Source organism: Canis lupus, chromosome 24, assembly GCF_048164855.1.
Source record: "Canis lupus baileyi chromosome 24, mCanLup2.hap1, whole genome shotgun sequence".
Classification (NCBI taxonomy): Eukaryota; Metazoa; Chordata; class Mammalia; order Carnivora; family Canidae; genus Canis; species Canis lupus.
In genome coordinates, this window is record NC_132861.1 from 31,805,410 (window position 1) to 31,821,973 (window position 16,564).

Genomic DNA, 16,564 nt, shown 5'->3' on the forward strand with positions numbered 1-16,564 from the left:
TGTAAGAAGTCTGTATGAACCAGAAAGGACCTTACACATCAGGACGGAAGTTCAGAACAAGAAAGGGATATATATAAGATCTCTGACTAGCAGTGTGTGGGAGGATGGGTCAGCACTCTGAGTTTTTGACTCCCAGGCTATGGCTTTTTTCTGTTTTTTTCCCCCACTAAACTGCAGTATTTTTTTTTTAAGATTTTATTTATTTATTTATTCATAGAGATGCAGGGAGAGAAAGAGAGGCAGCGACACAGGCAGAGGGAGAAGCAGGCTCCATGCAGGGAGCCCGACGCGGGACTCGATCCCAGGTCTCCAGGATCACGCCCTGGGCTGCAGGCGGCGCTAAACCGCTGCGCCACCGGGGCTGCCCAAACTGCAGTATTTCTCACCCTCTTGCCTTAGACAAAGACACGCACACACACACACAAACACACATTATGTGCAGTATATCAACCTTCATTAGATTATAGTTTCTAAAAATGCATTCCTTCTTTTCCTTCTTTCCTTCCTTCACTCGCTTCACTGTGTTAATTCCATGCTATATGCTAGGGGAGAGAAGATATAAAATCAATACTCAGAGAGCTCATTATAATTTAAAAAGGCTAGACAAATATACCCATGACTATATTACAAAACAAACTGTGATACGAGCCATAAGAATAGCACAAGCACATGGGAGTTCAAGGAGACAAAGAGTTTCTAGATTTGGGCATCATGGAAAATCTCATGAAAAAGAGAGCATCTGAACTTGTCTTTTAAGGGTGGAAGAGTGTAGGGAAGGGGAAACAATACTGTAAGGGAAATACCATGGGGTAGCATTAGCAAATTCTAGAAGGGGGCAAAGTTTGGGGTTGAGTTTGAGAGAGCCAAAAAAACAAAGAAAAGAAAAAATCTATGTGGTGAGAGGCCAAGTGTTTTTTTTTTTGTTTTTTTTTTTTAAAGATTTTATTTATTCATGAGAGACGGAGAGACAGAGAGACACAGGCAGAGGGAGAAGCAGGCTCCATGCAGGGAGCCTGACATGGGACTCGATTCTGGGACTCCAGAATCAGGCCCTGGGCTGAAGGCGGTGCTAAACCACTGAGCTACCTGGGCTGCCCAGGCCAAGTGTTTAATGAGGCATCTTGTGAAATAAAGCCAGCAAGGCAAGTGAGAGCCTAGACATGCAGGGCTGCGAGTCTGGATCAGATGCTGTAGAAAATCAAGAAAACTATGAGGGCTTCTGAGAAGAGGGGAGGAGCAGACTGAAGTTGCAGTCAGGAAGTGATGTATCAAGCAGGGATATATGACACAGATGCAGAGAGGGACACCAGAAGCAAGGAGAGGCCCAGCACACTACTACTTTAGTCACCCAAGAGGAACAGGATGGCAGTGAGTGATTTCTCAGTCCCATAAAGAACAGAGGGGTAGATCTGAGTGACCACATGAAGTCAGGGCTGATAGAAGTCAGCCAGGAGCACAGTTAGTCTGGCTCATCAGTAAGGGATCCCGTACCTACTCTGATCCTAGGGAAACTCCTTCCCAAAAGGGAAATAAGAAAGAGAAAATATCTTGGGGAGATATAAACCAGGAGGAGCAAGATAACTAGGACAAATGAAATAATCAGGAAAAGCAGTGCTGAGGTTTAGCCAGTGCCAGCCAAGAAGCATAATGCGAGCCACACATAATTTAACATTTTCTACTAGCCAATTAAAACAGGTAGAAAGAAACATGTGAGATTAATCTAAAATATTACTTAATATTAACTGAATGATACTAATATTGTTAATACAAATTTAAAATCTACTGTTGATTTAAATAATTTAATATTCAACATGATATATCTAAAATAATAATAATTTCAACACATAATCAATACAGAAATATTAATAAGATTTTTTTTGGTATTAAGTCTTTGAAATCTGGAAGGTATTTCTCCCTTAGAGTCATCTCAGTTCAAACAGCCACATTTCAAATGTTCAGTAGCCACCATTAGACAGTGCAGCTGAGGCTATAAAATAAATTATACCAATGCCTAAAGGTTTCTAGTGTTACCAGTGAATCTATTTTAAGCATTACTTAAATCACAAGTCAAGAAACTCTAGCTTTATCTAAATATTCTGAGCAGATGAAGGTTTTCTTTTCAATTGCCTTGACATACAGCTTATTCCATATATAAAAAAAATTATCATCATCACATGAGATGTTAGCATATAAAAGCTGGTGCCAACCGCATAAGGATTGGAGAAAGCTAAACCACAGTCTCCTTTGGGAGCAGAATTTCTAGATGATTGTCAAAGAAAGGAGATAAAAAAAGTATTCTTGGTCAAACATGTAAGAAGACCCTTACATTAAATATGTCCCTATAGTTTATCTCAGTTGAATGCCAAAACCAAGGATTTAAAGAAATATTCCAGGGGGCACCTGGGTGGTTCAGTTGGCTAAGCTTCCAACTCTTGATTTCTGCTCAGGTCATGATCTCAGGGTTGTGAGGTTGAGCCCCACATTGGGCTCCATGCTGTGTGTGGAGCTTACCTAGGTTTCTCTCTCTCTCTCTCCCCTTCCCCCTCTGCCTCTCCCCCCTGCTCTCTAAAAAAATAAAAATAAAAGATTCTTTAAAAAAAAATCCACATCTTGGGGAGCCCGGGTGGCTCAGGGGTTTAGTGTCGCCTTCAGCCCAGGGCCTGATTGTGGACACCCGGGATTGGGTCCCATGTCAGGCTCCCTGCATGGGGCCTGCTTCTCCCTCTACCTGTGTCTCTGCCTCTCTCTCTCTCTCTCTCATGAATAAATAAATAAAATCTTTAAAAAAAAATCCAATTAAAGGTGGGCTCTACCCTGAACTTTCTTTCATTCTCTGGCCAGAAAGATGTTCAATGGCAATAATATTCTTAAGTCAGCTTTGTCCAGGGCCAGAGATGCTGTGTCCCACTATGTACAGCCCTGGAAGGGGGTCTTGGCTTGCTCCCACCCTCCAGGAGTGTAGTAACAGGGCTGCTTTGATGAGCGCAGATGGAGAAGGAGCAACTACTACTAATGACACATGGGATGGAAAGAGAACAATGAGAGGAGGAACAGGAATCCAGAGCATGCTTGTGTATGTCAGACCTAATGTTATTCTGAATATAACTTCACTGGGCTCATGTTAAATATTCTCAAATTCTCACGGGAGAGAGAGACTAAGTTGTTAATAGAACAACAGGAAGGTGTTTCACTTCCCTCAAGGTAGAGATCATAAGCCTGTTGTTCTATTTCCTTTTGTCCTCTTTAAGAAGCATCTAATACAGTCTGTACAGTAACTTTCTAGTGACCCAATTCCTAAGAACTGAGCTCTTATTTCAACTCTGAATGAAAGAGAGGACAGACAGAGAAGCTAAAGAGATCAGAAACACAAGAGTGCAAAAACTTTAAAAATATTTCAGGAAGTGTTGGATTCCTTTTGGTCTTTGATATCATCCTACCATTTGAACTGATGTTGGGCTGAACATAATTTTCCACTGTTTCTGTTCTTATATGTCCCACCAAAGAGAAAGTGAATGGATCATTTAGGGAAATACAGAGGGCTGTGAAGGATAATGTTTATTTAATATGCTAAGAACCCAGGCTGAATGGGAGTTCACATAGGCTTTAACTACAGTTGCCCGCTCAACTGGGTGTGGCCACAAAGGCCACCTGGCTCTCTGGGTTCAAAACCTGTCCTCTGAAAGCTCCCACTGGTGCCCTGATGTCATTCTAAGAATGATTATGAATGATGTGGTGGTGGTCACAACATGCCATTCTAACCTGACACCTGCATAGCATTTTCCAGGTTGGATAGTTGAAAGGAGTTACCACTCTGTGGTTGAGGAAACCAAGGCCTGATGGGTGAAGTGATTTGTCACACAGCTTGGTCAGGGCAAAGTTGAAAGCCATGCTTCCTAACTCCCAGTCCAGGACTGAAGTTTCTTCTGGCACTCAATTCTATGACTCCACCACCCTTGAAGCCTCACCCACTCTCTCCAAAATCTACCACCATTCTTCTGCCTTCTCACTGGCTACCCAGGCCCTGAGTTATCAGTCCCATTACCGGACAGGCCTTGCTTCCTAAGACATAGCTCATTAAGTCCTCCTTATTAATGGCTCAATGGGTACTAGGAAGCTAGATGTTGCACTCCCAGATAACCTATTTGTTTTCAAGAATTTACTGGAGATCAAGACCCAAGGAAGGATTCTAAGGGGAATTCAAATCCAAACTCTTGATGCCTAAAGCCTAATTACCTCACTCTCTCAGGGTAGAAGAGAGCCATGTTCCACACCAGCATGCCTCCCCAGTCGTGGCCAATGAACACCGCTTGAGGGATGCCCTAGTGAAGGATAAAGAAGGGAGCTGAATGTGGGCAAGTTTCCTGGATGGGGAGGTGAGAGCCCTGGGGCCCTGTGCTCCCTGTTGGCCCAAAGCCTCAGCCAGCAATCCCTTTGTTCACTTCCTAGGACTCCTCCTCCACTGCCCCCACAGTAGCAACTTCAACGTCCACCCTCTTCAAGCCTCCCTTCCCACACAGACCAGCCTCAAGAGCCTCCAAAGGTGACTGATCTTTTATATTTTCTCAGAACCCTAAAGCCACTGACCCCAAATTCCCTCTCCCTCTCTACCTTCTCTCAGATCAAAATTTGTCTTACCTCTTTTTCTACTTTTTGTCTTAAAGTTAGTATGACTTCCCTCCCTGTGTTCCATATTCATCTTTCATTGGGTGATTATGATTCTACTCCCCACTCTTTTTGGATCTTTCCTCCTTTAACTAACCACTGAAACCTCAAAGGCATTTCTATTGCCCTCCTCTCTACCAGCATCTTCTTTTCTTCTGCTGCTGCTAACAAGGAATGACAACAGTTCCTGTTTATTGAGGACCTACTATGTCACAGGCACTGTGCTAAGTGTGTATACCTACCATCTGGAGTTCCTCCAATAACCTTCTAATACACGTTTTACAAATAGGGAGACAGGCTCACAGTGGTTAGATGACTTGCCCAGGCCACATGGATGGTAATTCAGACCCAGGCCTCCCCAATTTAAAACCGGGCTCTTCCCCACCACCCCACCCTGCTGGCTGCATTTAGCCACATCAGAGCCTCCCCGAGCCTGCCCAGCCTCACCATCATCTTGAAAAGCAGCTCCCAACTCAGCTCCCTGCCACTCCTCTGTTCTCTGTGTCCAGCTTCTCACAATGATCTACCCCAGTGGCCTCTTTGGTAACTGTCATACATCTCCGAAGCCTGGCCTTTTCCCTGCGATCCCTGAGTCCACTAAAACTTCCCTCTCAAAGGCTATTCATGATTCATAATAGTTTTTTTTTTTTTTTTCCTCTTGGCTCTCATTCTTCTGACTGTTCTGTGGCATCAGACGTTTCCTTTGCAATGTTCTTCCCTGGGCTTCTGTGACACTATGCTTTCCAGACTCTTTTTCTCACTTCACTGAGTCTACTCCTTCCTCTCCCCGTCACATGGGAGTACTTCATGGTGCAACCTGAAGGCCTCTCCTCAGGGAACTCATTGACCCCGATGGCTTCAGTGGCTGTCTCCAGGTGGCAGATGACCACCTCTCCTGCAACGGGCCCGGCTTCCTTCCCCAGGGTCCCAGGAATGACTGGGCCAGGGAGGGACACCTACCCCACCCGGCCAACAACCATAGGGCTCTCTTTCAACAATCAGAGTAAGAGACTTTCTCAGCCAGCTAGAAGTCTTCTAGATAGGAGGTCATTCTAGAGTCAGAACTGGGGTGGCCGCACTAGGCCATATCCTCTTAGATGTCCCCACCATTCTCAAAGATCCGAAGCCAATTCTGTGGGACTGAGAATCTGCAGAGGGCAGAGACCACGACGTCTTTGCCTCATTTCCTACAGTGTTTGCCACCATGCCTTGCTGCTGAACTGGAACCCACCAGTCATCTCAAATTCTCCTCCTGACTCTCAGATCCAACAAATAGGGACTAAATCCATAGTTTTGAGGTCCTCTATCAGCTATCCCTCCACTGCCACAGTCCTGGCTTAGCTGCAGTGTCCTCACCCTGCCACCGTGACCTAACTCAGGATGGGAGAAGTGTCCTACCTAATTACAATCTCAATCTTCTGTGAGTGAAAAGCAAAAGTATAGTCTCCGATCACCATCGCTGGTCTGCGTTGTGTTTGTCATTGACGTTCCAAACAATGTTAAGTGAAGGCATTTGATGTTAGGTATTTCTAAAGGGGCATCAATTTTTAAAAATTGTGAAATATTAGTCTATAGGCTATTTTCCAAAATTCTTGATGCCAGCCAGCAAAGCTCTCTACCCCTAACTCAAACCCGAGATAATCCTGTTCCCTGGAAAATACTTTCCATGAAACAAACAATCAAAACCAAAAACGCCCAAACTTGGCACTATATTGTTCTCCGAACATTTTGCCATCCCTGTGCTTGTAATTCCTCCTGACCAGCTACCCTGCCTCCCGCTGCCCCAAAGGGTGCCATTCCTGCCCTTGCCACTCACCTGGGGGGCTCTAACAGTTGACACTTTCAAAGGCTACATCTTTAATTGCCTACCCAAACAGAACTCTCCAGAGATCAGTTCAAGACAATTACTTACCAACTTATCCAGGAAGGTGACCATCTCCTAAGAAAGAAAACACACAAGAAAATCAGAAACAACAACAACAACAAAAAATAAATAAATAAATAAAAAAGAAAATCAGAAACACACAGAATTCCTGTGTCTTCCTTTGTTAGGGGCTGCACTGTGTCTTCCCCAAATTCACATGCTGAGGCCCTAACCTCTCCCCTCCAGTACCTTAGAATGTGGCTGTTACTTGGAGATAGGGTGATTGGGGTGATTAAGTTAAAATGAAGTCATTAGAGTGGGCCATGATCCCAAGCTGACCAGTGTCCTTATGAGAACCAAAGATTTGGACACTGACAGCAAGCCTCAGACTCTGCTGACACCTTGACCTTTCACTTCCAAGCCTCCAGAATGGTGAGAGAATCCATTTGTGTTGTTGAAGCCACCCAGTCTGTGGTACTTTGTTATGGCAGCCCTAGTGCACTCATATGACGTACAGTCACTTCCCAGCTTGTGAGTTCTCTCCCTTCCCTTTCTAGCATCATCTCAGTATCGAGGCAGATCCCAGACACTCACAGTAAGTTATTCAGGGTCTGTTACTGCACAGCACTCAACGGGGCCATATCCATTATAAATCACAGCTTCTTCTGGGGACAAAGAGAGAACCCCAGGACAGCAAGCTCCTGCCCCCATCCCGCAGCACTGATGAGGAAACCTGGCCACACCAGCTAGCCAGCAGGGAGTCTGGGGAAGGTGTCTATGATGTGTGGAGGTGTTGGTGATGAGGGGCATCCAGAATCAGGGCCGGAGCTGTCATACTGGGCTAGGTACAGAATGGGCAAGTAGGGGAATTCTACTGGGGACAGGGGTGGAGGGGAGGACAGAGCAGAGGTGTGGAGAGAATGAATCAGTGACCAACAGGCAGGCCTGTCAACCTCTGCAGAAAGCCACACTGGCTCCCTGTTCTGAAGCCCCATTCCTCCTAAGTGGTCCCATCTAATTTGTCAACACTACCCCCATTCACCTGCGCCCATATGAGGAACTTCTGCTTGCTATCATAAAAAAGTCAGGGCACCTGGGTGGCTCAGTGGGTGATGTGTCTGCCTTTGGCTCAGGTCATGGTCTCAGGGTCCTGGGATTGAGCCCCACACTGGACACCCTGCTCCACAGGGAGCCTGTTTCTCCCTTTCCCTCTGCCTGGTGCTCCCCGTGCTTGTGCCCTGTCAAATAAATACAATCTTAAAAAAAAAAATCTATGAAGCTGCATCTGTGCATCCCTAGCATGGCCAGAGGTGCTGTGCCACACCCCTCACCTTCATCACTTCCTTTCCCCTCACTTAGAACTGCAGGGAGGAAGCGGCAGCTCCATTCTACAGAGAAGTAAACTGAGGCTCACACAGATTGAATGATGCGGCCAAGGCCACATAACTAGTAGTGGTAGAAATGGGATTGATTCGAGGTCTATGTGATTTCAAAAATTCAACACCAGAACGTACAAAGCCATCCTGTTTACTTTATTTTTATTTACTTATTCATGAGAGGCAGAGAGAGGGGCAGAAACATAGGCAGGAGAAGCAGGCTCCTCACAGGGAGCCCAATGCAGGACTCGATCCCAGGACCCCAGGATCATGACCTGAGCTAAAGGCAGACGCTCAACCAGTGAGTCATCCAGGTGCCCCAAAGCTATCCTGTTTTACCATGTAGACAGCCTTATTTTGGATAGCTTCCAGGCCCTTGACTCCACCTCTCTTTCTACCAATTGAGAAGTAATCCTAATTTGCTTTTTGGTTCCCCAGATGGAGGCTCTCAGTGGGGGCTGCGGAGATTGCACCATAAGAGGCTGAAGACTTAAAAAAATATATGTGACTGTATTTTCATCATCTACTCTTTAAGGTGCTTCCAAAATGAAAGGCAATTTTCTTTCCCTTCTCTGGGCTAGGGCTCTGTTTTTGTTCTTCCACATTAAGCAAAGAGGTGGAAATTGCAGGACCGTAGGAGGCAGGGCAAAGACAAAGGGCTCCCCACAGCCCTTGTATTCTCTATCCTAAGAGCATTAAAAAGTAAGTATACAGATATTCTCCACTCTGGTCTCAATTCTGTGGTGGAAATGCACCAAATATGGGCACCTTTTCTGGGGGAGACAGGCTGGGGGTGGGGACATACAATTCTGCCTACAACCAGTGCCAGCTTCAAAGACAAAGAACTGTAAAGGTGTTCTGATTCCTTTGGCTATCTCTGGGCCCATGCCTGCCCCACAAACCCAGGGCCACACGGATGGCCTCATTGGTTCAGGAAACAATGGGCAAGCCCCTCACTGCTCCCACTAGAATATTTGAAGGCAAGAGCAGGTGACAGGTTCCACTGGTTAAAATACGCACCATTTATTTTTTTTTTTCTTCAAGATAGACACACAGTATTGATGCAATTACTTAGTTTATATTATTTTAGCAGTTTTTATTTCCACCCTTCTCCCCCAAAGACAGATTACTGGATGGTGTCAGGAAGTCTTGTTCTGGACTGAACGTCTGTGTCCCTCAAAATTCACATGTTAAAGCTCTATCCGCCAGTGTGGCTGCATTTGAAGACCACAGGGTCTTTACAGAAGTCATTAAGGTTCACTGAGGTTATGAGGGTGGGGCCCTGATCAGATAGGATTCCTGTCCATCAAAGAGACATCAGAGAGCTGCTTTTCACTCTCCAATTAATCACAGAGACTAAAGATTAGCTCTGTGTGACTTCCACCTCCTACTGTTAAAAAGAAGCCACAGGCCTAAAATGGCATCACTTAGGTGAAGGCCCCAAGTCACTTAATACCCCAGCCTGACTGCATCTTCAGCCCCCTACAAATGTAGCCTCTACACAGTCAACACAGGAATTTCCCGGTCAGCACGAGGAAATTACCGAGAGGCCTCCTCCGCTCCCCTCACAAGGGTGACCTTGCCTAAAACAATGGATTCTCTGCTAATCATTCCCTACTTTCTACTCCCTTTTAAGGGTAGAACCCTTAAAAACCTTTTCTTTTCTGTAGCCCTTTGGAGCTCCCCTGTACTTGCTATATGGGGTGCTGCCCGATTTCTGAATTGATTCATAAAACCAATTGGACCTTTACAATTTATTTGCTTGAAGTTTTGCTATTGAATGCTACAAACTAAGAATCACACTCAAGTCTGGAGGGGTCTTGGAGGGCATGAAGTCCATCCACTAGATTGTATTTTATACTTGATGGCATGACGTGGAAAGATTAAATGACTTATCCAAGGTCACACACAGTGAAAAAGACAACTGGGTGTAGCTAAGTTTCTCTACGTTAATGAACTTGAGGAGATACCACTATTGCTATGTTGCATCCCAAAACCTCTAATTTAGAATCCTGACTATAGTCATACAGAGAATAGGTTCGTGGTGCCTTAAAGGTACCTATTCTAAAACAAATAATAGTTGTATGATGAGCTGACATAAAAGTTAAGGAATTGTGGTTGAGAAAAGAGATTTCAATATACTTGGAGGGATGTAGTTGAGAAAAGGTTTTTTGTGGGCATTTGAGGGTAAGCAGTATTATGGATCTTCATTCAGTTTCCTATAACCCTATATTTAAAGATTATTCAGGTTATTTATTAAAAAAGATTATACCGGGTATTTTAAATAAAATTTTACATTAAAAATATTGTGCTAATTTTTTAAATGACAGCTTTATTGAGATACAACTCACTGCCATAAAATTCACCCTTTTAAAATGCACAATTCAGCAGATATTAATGTAGTTAGAACTGTGAGGTCATCACTGCTGTGTAGTTAAGAACATTTCATCTCGCCAAAAAGAAACCCTGTAGCCATTAAGAGTCACTCCTGTTCCCCATTTCCCCTAGCCCTTGACAAACCACTAACTTCATTTCTGTCCATATGGATTGATCACTTCTGGAAATTTCATATCAATTATGAAATTATACAATACGTGGCAATTATACAATATGTGGCCTTACGTGACTGGCTTGTCTTAGCATAACGTTTGCAAGGTTCATTCACGCTGAAGCATGCATCATTATTTCATGCCTGTTTATGGCTGAATAATATTCCATTGTATGGATATACCACACATTTTTTTATCCATTCATCAGTTGATGAACATTAGGTAGTTTCCACTTTTTGACTTTTGTGAATAATGCTTCTGTGAATGTTCATGTCCAAGTTTTTGGTGGACATATTTTTAAAATTATTTTGGGTCAATACCTAGTAGCGGACATACTAGTGACTTTATAAGGGTGGAGCTGGAGGACCAGAGCATCCCATTTTATCTTGCTTGTTTCAGTAAAAGGACTTTCTTTTGGAGGCCAGTTAGATCAAGTGACCTGATTTACCCATCTTGAGAACCAATTTTGACAGAAACAAGGCAGAGGTCCAGTTAATGGACATTAGGGGGATGGGGAGAGGCCATTAGTGAGATTTTGGCAGGATTGTGTCAGACATATGAGCATGATAAGAAGGTGCAGAATGGAAGAGGTAAAGACTTGGAAACTGAGGAAGGATGGAACAACCACAACTGGAAAGTCAGATTTTGTCAAGGCTCCTCTTACGAGGGGCCAAAGCCTACTTCCAGGCCTGGTTGTGGGTGGTCCCAACAGAGCTATGACTTCTATATGGAGCCTTTTTGTAATTTTTAGCATGATTAGCAGCATCACCAGTTTTACAGTCAACTAAGAGGCTGTTTCTTCCCCTGAGCCCCTCCAGCCTTTGCTTTTGCCCTAGGGCTGATGGAGGCTTGGGGCACAGTCTCCTTACCCCAGCCTTGGCAAGCTCTGAGATGAAGGTCCCCTCCCCAATGGCACTTATACTTCACTTAGAATAGAAGTGCCACTATAGCTACCAATACACAAACTGACTCCCTAGGTCTTGCCAACAACATCTTTGCTGAAATAAAATGATCTTTTAAATTCTTAGGATGGAAAGGCCAGATGGTAGAGTGGCTAAGAGAAGGGACATGGGAGCTACTGCCGGGCTCAGACCTGGCTCTACTAGCTGTTGACCACAGGCAATTTCTTTACCTCCTCATGACTCAGTTTCCTCCTCCATCAAATGGCTTAGAGCAGTAATTGATAAACAGTAAATGTTGGCTATCATTTTGAAATACCATCTTAACTTTTAGTAAGATTTTTATACCCAAATGCTGTGAAATGTTTTCCTAGGATTTTAAATGAATATCCACACTCTGTCTTATATCAGTAAAAACACTAGGATGGAAAAGATGTTACAAATGTCACCCAAAGACCTTTCTTACCTGACATAACACTTCCATGGAATATTCTTCTATTTCTGCAATTAAAAATAAAAGAAATACAGTTAATTCACATGATTGAAAATTATCAACAAACTAAAAGGGCCCCTTTTGTCCTAGGCACCCTTGTCAAAGATCAGCTGACTGTATGTGTGTGGACTTATTTATGAGCTTTCTATTTTGTTCCATTGGTTCTATGTCTGTCTTTATACCAATACCCACATTGTTTTGATTACTGTAGCTTTGCAATGTGTTTTGAAATTAGGAATTATGAGTCCTCCAGCTTTGTTCTTTCTGAAGATTGATGTGACTATTTGGGGTCTTTTATGGATCCACACAATTTGTAAAATTGTTTTTTTCTATTTCTATAAAAAATGCCATTGGGGATTTAATAGGGATTGCACTTAATCTGTAGATTACTTTGGGTAGTATGAATATTTTAACAATAACAGCAATTCTAGGAAGAAAAAAAGAAAAAAAAACCAGAGAAAACAGAAGAAAAAAATTATCAAAGAAATAATTCAAGAAAACTTCATGAGAACTGAAAGCTAAATGTGCCCAGAGAGGTGGATGAAAAGAGATCCACATAATTGCACAATATCATAATATTTTAGAACACAGAAGCTAAAGAAAAAGATCCTAAAGACATTAAGGGTAAGGGAAAAAAAAAACAATAACATAGATAGCCTCGTGGATCCGAATGACATGGGACTTGGCAATAAATAGCAACAAAGGAAGACAGAGAATAGTGGGACAAGAGCTTCACAGTTTTTAAGGAAAAACAATTTGTTACTTAAAATCTATTGCCAAATGATATGAAATTTATACACAAATGATCTGCAATGTGTATGTATGCATTCCAAATCATCATGCTTGGCTTTATTTTTTAATTAATTAATTATTTATTTATTTTAAATAGGAAGTTTAAAGATTTTATTTATTTATTTTTAGAGACACAGTGAGAGAGAGAGAGAGAGAGAGGCAGAGACACAGGCAGAGGGAGAAGCGGGCTCCATGCAAGGAGCCCGAAGCAGGACTCGATCCCAGGTCTCCAGGATCACGCCCCAGGCTGCAGGCGGCGCTAAACTGCTGCGCCACTGGGGCTGCCCTCATGCTTGGCTTTAAAACTAATGTAATATATAATATTCAGCAATAGTTAACATGTAAATTATGGTTTTCCTTTTTCAAAGATATTTATTTATTTATTTATTTATTTATTTATTTATTTATTTATTTTAGAGAGGGGGAGAGAGATGGAATGAGAGCATGGGATGGGGAGAGGGGCCGAGGGAGAGGGAGAAAGAGAATATGAAGCAGACTTGTGTTGAGCATGGAACCCAATACCAGGCTCTCTCACGACCCTAAGATCATGACCTGATACCAGGCTCTATCTCACGACCCTAAGATCATGACCTGAACTGAAACCAGGTCATTTGGTCAACCACTGGAGCCACCCAGGTGCCCCATAAATTATTGTTTTCTCAAAAAATAATTATAATTACAGTACGTATAACCCTAGGTCCCACTTCATCCAGAACTGTTCAGTTTATGTGTATCATTATTAAGTGTTTCTTGTACTTTTAATGGTGTTCTAGTTTGAATGATAAATTAATTACTAAGTTATCCCTAGGGGATTCAGGTAAGATCATAGTCTAGATGAATGAAAATAGACATTTTAATAATAAAATTTTGGGGAAAAAAACCTGTTAATGTCTTTCCTGGATGGCTGGACTAGACACTTTCTTTTTGTCTAAAATGCCTCTGGACCATTTAAGAGGTAGTAAGCAGCCACTGAGTAGGTACCATGACAATTAGGGAACAATCATGGAGTGACACCCTGGCCGTGACAGGCTGAATGGCCTGGCTGGTGGTCACCTGAGTGCCAGTTCATGTCAGCTGGCTTCAAACTCCTCAGACTTGATGTGGATATGGGGAAACAGCTCAGAGAAAGGGTGGTAAGCCCCTGGTTTGGCTCACTGAGCCACCACTGCCAGCAGTATGGCTGACACTTGGAGGGACAGGGACTCTGCTGCATGTCTGACTGTATCACGTTCCTATCTCCACCTGGAGTGCTTAACAGTTTGGAACTGAGAACCCCCTTTTTTAAAAAGATTTTTATTTTATTTATTCATGAGAGACAGAGAGAGATAGAGAGGCAGAGACACAGGCAGAGGGAGAAGCAGGCTCCATGCAGGGAGCCTGACATGGGACTCAATCCTGGGTCTCCAGGATCACGCCCTGGGCTGAAGGTGGCGCTAAACTGCTGAGCCACCCGGGCTGCCCTGAGAACCCCTTTGAAACTGATAAAAGCAGTAGACTTCCTCACCCCGGGAAAGTCCTCATAAACCCATACATGGACTCAGGTTCATAGGCCTCTAATGCCCATCCTTGGATAGATACCATCTGGATCCATAGACACTGGGTTAAGAACCTGGCCTACCAATTACCATATGATCTAGCAACTACGCTTCTGGGTATACACCTCAAAGAACTGAAAGGAGGAACTCGACCAGATATTTGCACGTCCATGTTCATAGCAACATTATTCACATTGGCCAGAAGGTGGAGGAAACCCAAATGTCCATCAATGGGTGGATGCATAAACAAAACATGGTCTATATACAATGAAATATTATTTGGCCTTAGAAAGGAAGGAAATTGTGATATATGCTACAACATGGACGAATCCTGAAGACATGATGCTAAGTGAAATCAGCCAGTCACAAAAGGATAAATATTGTATGATCCACTTTGAGATGCACTTTGAGATGCCTAGAGTAGTCAAATTCATAGATAGAGAGCAGAAGGGTAGTTGCCAGGGGCTAGGGAAGGGGGAACAGAGAATTAATGCTTTAATGGGACAGAGTTCTGCAAGATGGAGAAAGTTCTGTAGCTGGATGGCATATGCTATACCCTACATCCAGCACGAGACTTCCTCAGGGCACAGGTCATTGGGTTTCTTGTATTCATCCAGAGTACAGGGAGCAGAGACATCTGAGCCCAAAGTATATAGACAAGGGTCACTGAGAGAGAGGGGAGGGACAAAGTCAGACCCCCCTGAAGGGTTGCCTGCTCTGACCTGGGACCAGGGGCAGCCAGTGCAGTTGGGGAGCTCAGATAGTCAGAAGGCATAACCAACAGAGGAAGCTGTGAGACAGCTAACTTACCAGGAGGAGAAGATGACTCTCCATAGCCTTTCATGTCCAGAGCTAGTACCCGGAAACCCGCCTGAGCCAGAGCAGGGATCTGGAAAACAAACAGTTCAGGTACACTCAAGTGTGGTCTCATGAGTCTTTTGCAGACCTTCCTTTTTTGCTTTCTTCTATACATGTTCTTGTAAATGGCTCAACTTAAAGGGCCAGGTGGCACTATCTGGGATCCTTGGCATGAGTTCATCTGGATAGGGCTGCCATGGACAGTGGTAGGGTCTGTGTACTACATGTCATGCTACAACTAAGAGAGCATCTTTCCTAGCAAAGACCTTGCATATTTCTATATGCATGACGAAGATGTCCCAGCAGGTGACATAAAGCATCTTAAAGAATCTGCCTTTTTCTAATCTGCAGAGGTGGTATATGGGTTAGCACAGTTCTGAGGTCTGGATCCATCTCTGAGGTATCATGGTCATCACTGGAGATGATACTTCACTCTACGGTTTCAGCTTCTCAGTGGTATTCTATGCAGGGCCACACCATCTAGACTTTCCTCTCCCTTCACCTTGACTGGGGCAGACCTTCCCCCATTTTCCTTTACCTGGTACCTCCAAGAGAACCAGCTCTCAGGAAATCCATGGCAGAGACACACAGCAGGTCCAGAGCCCAGCTCCACACAATGCAGACGAACCCCAGGCTGTTGAAAAGAGAGGTGAGTAGTTAATGACCACAGTGCCAGGCTGGACAGAACCAGGTCCGTCTTCTGCAGACCTCCCCAGGCCATCTCCATGTACTGCCAGACCTCACAATTTCTCAGCTCAAGACCCCAATGCTAGGAAATGTTCAAGAATACATAACTGGTCAAACTACAATAAACCTGGCAGCTCTTACAGGAACATAAGAAGCCTGAAAAGGAGGTTATGTTTGGTAAAAAATAAAAACAAAACAACTTTGCCCACCTCCCTAAAAGGCCCTCATACTGTCGGAGTTTCTGATACTGCTTGACAGGTCTTCCATATTTTAAACTGGGCCTGATTTTATGCACAGCATAATATTCATGTTAACATGCCAAGTACCAGGATTATTTTGTTAAAAATTCTGTCTCTCTTGAATGTAAAATCTTTTCCAAGCTTTGCTACACTTCTAGTGCTTTCTGGGCTGTGTGTCAGAGACTGCTAGAGCTCAGTGTCTGTGTTCTGTTCCTCCTGGCACACGACAGCATTTTCCAGACCTCTCCTCACTTCCTTGCAATGGGTGTGGCCATGTGACCGAGTTCTGGCCAATGGCCTATGAGAATGAAGAAATGTGGGCTACGTTCTGGGCCCATAGAGATCTCCCACGTGTGGCCCTCACACTTTTCCTATCCAGGCCCTGAAGGGTTTGGGCCTTGGGAAAGGTACAGCCAGCAGAAAGAAGGGGACGAGCTGCTTGGTGACTGCATGGAGAGAGCCCCCTCCTACCCCACCTTGGACTGTCTGGGAAGCATGAAATTAACTTGATGTTGAGCCACTGGAAGCTTGGGATGGTTTGTTTTAGTACTTAACCTACTCCAATTATTACCACATGGTCTAAGCACATGAGGTATCCAGTCAGAGTGCT

At 43.9% G+C, this 16,564-nt stretch overlaps 1 protein-coding gene across 1 annotated transcript in view; it reads right to left on the reverse strand.

Annotated features, from left to right (window-relative positions):
* EPHX2 (epoxide hydrolase 2) overlaps window positions 1-16,564 on the reverse strand; it is a 62,138-nt gene that overhangs the window by 24,221 nt on the left and 21,353 nt on the right. The window contains exons 7-11 of the mRNA XM_072796186.1: window positions 15,567-15,662; window positions 14,981-15,059; window positions 11,817-11,851; window positions 6,575-6,601; window positions 4,234-4,319 (exon numbers count right to left, since the gene is read on the reverse strand). Of these exons, the coding sequence (XP_072652287.1) occupies window positions 4,234-4,319; window positions 6,575-6,601; window positions 11,817-11,851; window positions 14,981-15,059; window positions 15,567-15,662 (323 nt within the window). The remainder of the gene's footprint in view (window positions 1-4,233; window positions 4,320-6,574; window positions 6,602-11,816; window positions 11,852-14,980; window positions 15,060-15,566; window positions 15,663-16,564) is intronic.